At 33.0% G+C, this 8,760-nt stretch overlaps 1 protein-coding gene across 1 annotated transcript; it reads left to right on the forward strand.

Annotated features, from left to right (window-relative positions):
- Positions 1 to 280: 280 nt before the first annotated feature.
- LOC134282015 (uncharacterized) lies at positions 281 to 2,382 on the forward strand. Its single transcript, XM_062764455.1, has 4 exons — positions 281 to 341; positions 473 to 563; positions 1,633 to 1,770; positions 2,106 to 2,382. The coding sequence occupies exons 1-4, from the start codon at positions 321 to 323 to the stop codon at positions 2,375 to 2,377; spliced, it is 522 nt and encodes a 173-aa protein (XP_062620439.1). The 5' UTR covers positions 281 to 320; the 3' UTR covers positions 2,378 to 2,382.
- The last annotated feature ends 6,378 nt before the right edge of the window (positions 2,383 to 8,760 follow it).

The following is an 8,760-nucleotide window of genomic DNA, read 5'->3' on the forward strand; positions in this document are numbered from 1 at the left end:
TTGCACTCTCGTGACGATCCATAGACATGCAATGAACGAAAAAGAGTTCAAAACATGCATCATGTGTATACATGTCAATAAAAATATGTATAGTATGTATCGAAAGAAAAATTATTAAACATAATCTGGTTCTTCTTTATTCGTTGTATCCACGGTTCAGATGTTGAGCAAGAAAGGAAAAATTGAAATTTATGATATCATATTTCAGTTTAAGCTTAATATACTCAGGCAAGCTATTTTATCGACAAAAAATAAGAATATAAACTAAGTGGATCCCTTGTCCAATAAACATTCTTTCTGCGAATGAAAAACCTTTCGCAATGTTTTCCAGATCTGTCAACGTGAGTAAATTTCTTCTTGATTGTCAAAACGAATTTTTTTTTACTTTTTATTCACCTTACGAATTATTTTTCTTGACAATTTTTAGTTTAATGAACATTTATTTTTCACATGTCTTAAATGTTTTATTTAGTTTTTCGTACTGGGTGTTTTCCTGCTCTGCGAATCAGATGCGTGGTGGTTAGTGGGGAAAAATGGTAACAGCGGGAACTGTCCTGCAAGAGGTAAACCTTTTATTCAAATATATATTTATATGCCTTTATCAAGATAAAGATAGATACTCTAAAAATTCTAACAAAAAAAACTTTACTATAGTTTTTCAAAAATATAAATATACAAGACATAGTTCTCTGTAATATCAGAAAATGACTTGTAGGGAAAAAAATAAATATATATATCTGAAATTCACAGTAAAAATACTTTGATTTCCTATGGTGAAAACTTTGATCGTTGTTACTTGTAACTTTAGTGTTCAAATTTTTAAAGGATAATCGTCAAATAATAAACCATTTTAAGTATTCTAATAGTATTCCACCCATTTTATTCTCTTAGACTATTTGATTTTATTCTTCTAGCTGGTCTCTTGTTGATTGCTTTCATCATAAGTCATGAATTTTATTAAAGAAAGAGGGCGTATAAGGCGTGGACAATCCCCCGCTCTGAGGCAAAATATTTCTCAATTTTCAAAATTCACAGAAAAGTTATATTTTTCTAAAATCAGGTTCTCAGTAATGTCATCTTCCAAACATTTTATCAATTTATTTTACTGAACGACGTATTATTTGATAATCTTTATTTCAAAGTTGACAGTTAAGTATATTTAGTGGAAAATGGGTTTACTAGAGCCAAAAAAAATAATTTTGAACATGAATTGGTCAACCCGTTCTATATGAAAATCAAAAATTTCTTTAAAAAAATATATACGCTTCAACAAACACGTTCATTTAAATCACACTGACCGACGTCGATAATGCATATACACGTACTTCGTAGGGTAGTGGTTAAAGCGGTCCGTCTTGGACCAAACCCAGCGCCATGGAGAGAGTTCGAATGATATATTGAAGCTTTTTCTTTCTTTTTCACATATCGTAAAAACATGAGTGAAAAATAAATTCATAATAAAATATTAAAACAATGAAATACAGAATTAAATGTGTAAAAGATGATATAAACAATATAATTTTGAAAAATATAACTTTTAGAATTGAGAAATGTCTTTTCTCAGAGCGGGGGATTGTCCTCGCCTTGTACGCCTCCATTCTTTAGTTTTTTGCCTGTTTTGTTAACGCGAAGGTGGAGCAAGTCCGTATTATTTTGGTACCACAAATCTTTGGTGCATGAACAAGGGCAGACGTGGCATTCCAACAAGGGGAGTGTGGGAATTGACTCATCGGTTTATTTACTATAAAGGGTTGTATTTCGAATTTTCAAGTGAGTATTTTCTCTAGTTATATTAAATGTCAAAATCATTCCAAATCCAATAATACTGATTGTAATAAAATTATTTAAATTATTCCTTCAAGAGTTTTAAATTATTTAAACTTCAATTTCTTAAAGATATCACTAACTTTTCATTTCATTTCATTTTATTTGTTATGTTATTCCTTGTAATTTTGGACTAATGCAACTTATGCGAAGTCAGAGACTTTACAAAGCCTACTTGCGGAGTACTAGTATTTCTTTTGCACACAAACAATATAATAAACAAGCAACATTATGATGTGACAGAATGCAAATATATATGATATATGCAATTAATTTTAAAGGTGACTCCAAAGCCCATGTTTCACCAAACCGTCTTCTTGGGTACAAATGTTCGGGCGGAAGGGAGAGTTCGCCTGCTGGTTACAGTGAGGTAGATGTCGAGTGTCTGAAGGGTTGCGCACGCAACTACCGGTGCACGTTCGGTAGCTACAATTTATTGAGCAACAACTGCCACAAGTTTGCAAACCGCCTCTCTGAGGTCATGTGTAAGAGAGGGAGTGGCTGTCCTCGCTGGTGCTTGGGTAGTTGTAATGATGCATATATCAGCGGATAAATTATAAATTTATCTGGATAAAGCACTCATAAAACTTGTTTTCGAATCTTATATTTGCCGAGCCATACAGGTTTTAAAAAACAAAGGAAGAGAAAAGAGAAAATCAGTGGGGGATGTGTGTTGAGGAGGGGACTAGCCCCTCCACACACTTATAACCCCCACTTGAAAGTGCGAGGGAATACAGTGTTCGCCGTCTGTGTGTCCGTCTGTACCTCCATCCGTTCGTTACTCTTTGGGGTATCCATCTCTTATCCGCGACTCCCTCTATATAACTGAATAAAATTTAATGATACTTTCACAGATTCTTTATTACATGTACATGTCATTGTACAACTCTTATTTTACTATTTGGTCTGACACTTATTTCGGGTCTCCCAGAGCAAAACATTTGACTTAATTTTCACATGAGAGGCGGGGGAGGGGGTTACCATTTAGTGAGCTCAGTGTTCACAGGGCCTCTAGTTTTTGTTAATGTTAATTTAAATTTTGAATTTACATGTAGCATAAAAAAGTCCAATGCAAGACCAGTTCCCCGTCATCTCCCTCATTCATGGAAGTGAATCTGTGGATTTTACAAGAAAAACAAGTAATACAAGTGAAATTTTGTAAGATTAAAGCAATTTTAGTTCTACGGGTTTCATCAATAAATCTAAGGGCAGCAACAAAAATGAAAAGGCAAATTGGTTCGTGTCATTTGTAACCAACTCATCAGGCGGTTAAAAGAAACTCCATGGAGACCAATAAAGCACGAATTTACTTTTAAAACAGTTGATCTTGGCGTCAAATATAAAGAATCATAAATGGTTACTTTTATGTTTAAATTGCACAAAGGAAAATAAAACAGATTTCCTTCAAAGTAAGTCCAGATACAGGTCTCCAGTGTAATTTTAAAAGATTGAACAATATATCAGATATGCCATGGGAAATGATATCCGTCATTGTCTTTTGGGCATTGTTAAAGATGTACATGTATGTGCCGAGGTTTTGAGACATAGGTACAAAGCCCTTAAGCATGTGCAAAGGGTAAAAGGGAGTAGATGAGGGGATGAAACTAGTAAGCGTGTGTATTACGTACTTTTCTCCTTAATTTAGATGACCATTTGCATTATTTTTGAACGAATCTCGGGTTCTTGGTTTTTCTTATGTATTCTAATGTGAAAGTTTGATTCCTTGCTGCTATTTATTAATCCATAGGGTTACAATTTGAACATTTTAAAAAGTGCTTTTTTTTGGAAGCACCCTCAAAGGTTGTATTTTTTGGGCTATGGTTCTTTTAAAATGTTCTTTTATATTTCAATGGGGAAAAAATCACCCCCTTTTGCGGTCCCTTTCCCACTGGAGCAAGATTTGGCGAAATTACATGTAGAAACTTCACTACCTCAGGAAGTTTTCAATGTTTATCGTTTCCATCCCAGTGGTCCTTTATTTTGTATTTTATGACCCTCCCCGTATTTGATTTTTTTGGATTATCTCATCCTCGAAGTGGTACTTTGCTCTTTGTTCGAACAATTTGGAATCCTTTTTACCCGTCTCAAACTGAAGCTAGAAGTTGAAACCTTTTTGTGCAATAAATGATTAGTATCATAATACAAAGACTTGAAGGAGATCTGGAATGATTTATTAAAAAGAAAAAAATTCTCTCAAAGTGAACCATGTCACATTAATGTACAAATTAATGTACAAATGTATGTTAATGACTGAAAAATAGACATAATGGGAGCATGAAGAGGGTGTGTCTAAATCTGTGTTAGGTACCTTGTATGCAAAACATGATAACAGAGAAATATTTTTTTTCTTTTGTAGAGATTTTTTTTTGGAAGGGTAGAAATAACCCCATTTCCATAATATATAAAGCGTAATCGAACTTGTATATCAAATTCAGTGTACAAGGACTGTTCACAGCGACACATTTACTCTCAAGTCTTAGATCACTTTGAAAATTTTAATGAAAATTTGCAATAATAATAATAATTATGCATGCAACATTTAAAATGTATGCTTTTTAAAAAAATACGTTTCAGGTAGATTTTATTTAATTTCGTTAAAGGGTTTGTAAAAATTTTTTTTTTGTTTTTGATGAGCATGCAGTAATACATTGGTTAGGTGTCTCATAAAACTTGGTCTGCCAATGAAATTTTATCTGCATTGGAAGCATGGAAGCACAAAAGTTAATTACTAGGGAACGTTTGAAGGTACATATAATGTAACCTCAAGCTAATTTCATGAATTATAAAGAGAAACTAGAGGTTACAGTCAAGAATAATCAACTTATCTGTAAAATTGTGGTTTGGATAAGGTTATCTATTCAATAGTCTTTTAGATGCATGTGGCCTATGACAAATCCATATGCATTACATATAATCAATCATGATTAATACATCATATATTTGAAAGAGAAATACTTTATAAGAATAAGCTGCTTGAACTTTTATCCTTTGCTTTCATTTGCTGTGTAGGTTACCTGCAGCATTTAAAATATGCTTCAAAACTTGCATATAACCTTTATGCAAGTTTTTGCTTTTAACAATTAAAAATTTTTGGAGCAATCTAGAGGGAAGCACCAAGGTGAAATGTAACAATTTCTAAATTCCATGGTAATATACTGAGAAGTACATCAATTATCCTTCAGAATCCTGTATTTATTGTCATCTTCTGGGAAAAAATCCAAATCTCATTCCCTATAAATTTAATAATCAATTAATATTTATGACAATAACTAAAGCACCATTTTAAAATTTATCTTTGATAACAATGTCATGCTAAACAGGTGTCAAAAATCTGATAACGAACTCCCATCTGGGTATGTAGGTTTTTACACAACATTCAAACCAAGGGCAGTCACTCTTGTCAGGATCACAGATAGCATTTAGACAGTTTTCTATCACAGTACACAAAGCTGATTCTGTCAGCATTTCCACTGGAGTTATATCCTGGAAAAAAAGTCACCTGTAAAAAAGAGAATAACTGCTTAGTTAATCAAATTTTTTCTACTTCTTATTTTTCTTGAGATAGGTGTTTGGTACTTGTATATATGTTCATGGCAGATTTTATATGAATGCTAGTATTGCCTGATATACTTATATGCTAATAAAAATATACTTGAGAATGACATTTTTTTGCAAGAAGAACATCCTGAGTATTAACACTCAAATATTTAAATGTTCTCATCACTGAAAAGGTGATATTCAGTTAGAAATCTTTGCCCTACTGTGGAACCATTTAAATTGGGGAGGGGGGGGTTTCATGTTCGTTGATAAGCAAAATTTGACCTGTTCATAGGGACATAATTTTGTGGGTCACTCTTAAATTTGAAGGTTCAGTGAATCAATATGTTAACATAACAAGAGGCCCATGGGCCACATGGCTCACCTCAGAAGCTTTGACCATGCTATTCTTAACCAGATTTCCCCCTTGTAATACCTATTGTGACCCAATCATATCCCACGGGTCATAATTAGGACAATTTAAAATCTACACTATCACAGGATGCTTCCACATAAGTTTCAGCTTTTCTGGCGAAGTAGTTCTTGAGAAGAAGATTGTTAAAGTTTTTATCCTATAGACATATTTCAATGTAAAACTTTGATACCCTATTGTGGCCCAACGCCCTACCCCTAGGGATGGTTTGAAAAAAAATTTACACTACCCCAGGATACTTCCACGTAAGTTTCAGCTTTTCTGGCCAAGTGGTTCTCGAGAAGATTTTTAATGTACCCAACCTATTTTTTTTCTTGATTATCTCCCCTTGTGAGAAGTCCTGGCCCTTCATTTTAAGAATTTAAATTCCCCTTCACCCAAGGATGCTTTGTACCAAGTTTGGTTAAAATTGGCCCAGTGGTTCTTAAGAAGTCGAAAATGTGAAAAGTTTACAGACAGATGAACGACAGACAAAATGTGATCAGAAGAGCTCACTTAAGCCTTCAGCTCTGGGGCCGTTTTACAAAAGAACTTACGACTAAGACCAAAAACTTTAGATGTTTGTAAAATTTTGCAAAATTAATCATTCTCTTTGAAATTTTTTCTGTAAAAATATCTTTCCACATTCCTTTAAAAAAGTTTAAAATAATTTTCGATATAAAGTTAATTAAAAAGTTATGTGAAGAATTAAATTTGTTGGTCGTAAGTCCTTTTGTAAAACGGGCCCCAGGTGACCTAATTAACGTTTGTGGGGATGTTGTGGGGATGTAAATTCGTTGGTATGGGTGACCCACAAAATCCATGAAAATTACTCCCCCCACAAACAGTGATTAGGATAAGCTAGGGAGTAAATGTGACAATGGTACACTCCAAGTCAGTGTCAATGTGACATTTCAAAATTCAATGCGCCAATCAGACTTTTTAATGGGACATTTCCTAGTTACAAGCTTGCAATTGATTAGTTGCTGTTAGAATTTTCAGTTGACTTTACTAAATTGAAATTGTCAAATTATTGAAAAATGACATTAAAGTCTAAAAGATACAAAAAAGTATATATATTTAAATTCACAAGTGTCAGAAAATAAATAAACACTGCAATTTAATTTTCAATTCTTTATTTTTTAATTTTTATGTTTGAACATCTTTAAAATGATTTAAAGCCTGGTTAAGATCTAAACTGCTTCCCTCTAATTCATGTTAAGTTTTCGTTTTGGTTTTTTCCTGCGAGACTACATCATCAGTCTTACCGTCAGATTCATCTCCATTTTGTTCTGTCAGCATGTTATACTTCTTCCGAGTCATTTTCTACCAATTGACTTGAATCCTGTTTGTTAAGATTGTTAAAATTAAGAAATGTCTGCCCTTTATCGATACGAGGTATTTTTTTATGCAGAATGCTGCACTCCTGAGTTTACGGTATTTCGTACGGGTTAGCCAATCAGAAAACACGTAACTGTTTGATTAGATACTGGAGAAAAGAAAGTCATAAGAACGCTTTAACTCAAACGACATTAAATACTGTTTTTTTAAGCGTAAATTGACAGCGATTGTTGTGGAAAGCTTGGGGGAAAGCTCAAAGTTTATATTAAGTATGTAGTGCATGATTATATATGCGCCACGATGGCGCAGCATTTTTAATTTTAATGTGACATTTTAAAATTTAATGCGACTATGGCGCAGGGCGCGTGCTTAACCCAATCACTGCACAAACAATGATGATTTTACAGTATTCCAAGACAGCAAATGACAATTACTTTAGGTGTGGAATATTTGGAGTTCCTGATGATTGCCAAAGTGGCAGTTTAATATAACATGAGTTTGAATTTTTGTTGCCAAGTATGTCAGGAAAAAAATCAGTTAAAATCATTAAGGTCAAAGTTAAAAACAATGGTGAGGTATCAGTTCATTTTCATAATTGATCATTGTTTGCTGCTTCTGATATTTTTCTAAAATTTGACTAAAAATCACTCTTTATGTGTATCTTTTGGTTGTTAATCACATTAGCATAGTGTTAGCTGCCATATTCGATCTCCAAGTGCATGTAAAAATGCTAATTTCAGAATTCATAAGGCGAGAATATCATTCTGTTGATTACTCAAAAAAAAAAAAAAGAATAAATCAAAAGAATGGTTTGTTTTCTGATTAGTGTTAAAGGTCAAAGAGGAGTCAGTCAAAAATGCAGATATAAAAAAAAGTCTAGCCACATGGCAAATTAAATTGTCTTGTGTAATTTTGCTAGTTTCTCTAGGATGTTTATTGAATATGAACTATTCATGAATTGTTGATTTTTTTAAAAACCAGTTTCACTGGACATGGTAAAAATCTACTGCTGAGATTTATAATGCTCAAGAGGGTATAAAACAAACAAGACACTGCTTACTGCATCTTTCCTCCATAGGTTGACCAAGATCTCTCCTGTTTTATCTCTCAGCAAGAATCTCATCATAAAGATATACTCCAACTCAAACTGGGAATCTGAAATACATGATATACTCTAATTCAATTTGGGAATCTGGAAAAAAATAACAATATACTCTAACTCAAACTGGGAATCTGAAATATATAAATTCTTCAATGTAGAAAGTATGAACATTATTATTATTATCTATATTTATTTCATGCAAAATCTGAATCATATCATCACAATTGTGAATGAATGTGTTTAATACTTCAGACAGTTTTTTTTCTGCATGGGAACATTTAACACTATTTTGGTGCATGATCACAATATTTTCAAAAGAAATTAAACATACTTAAAATAACCTAAAACACTATGCATTCCAAGAATTCCATGAAATGTTCCATTTGCAGTTTGAACACAAATTGTGTTCCATGGAATTTTAACCTTCTGGGAAACAGGAAGTCTGTGAGGCAATGCTCACTAGCAATACCTCTGCTCTGCTGAAAATATGCTTTCATGTGAATATACACAAGTTTACACACAGACACAGGGATAAATGAGAAAT

Source organism: Saccostrea cucullata, unplaced genomic scaffold (assembly GCF_032062105.1).
Source record: "Saccostrea cucullata isolate Sc308-1 unplaced genomic scaffold, CSIRO_AGI_Scuc_v1 ctg5583, whole genome shotgun sequence".
Lineage (NCBI taxonomy): Eukaryota > Metazoa > Mollusca > Bivalvia > Ostreida > Ostreidae > Saccostrea > Saccostrea cuccullata.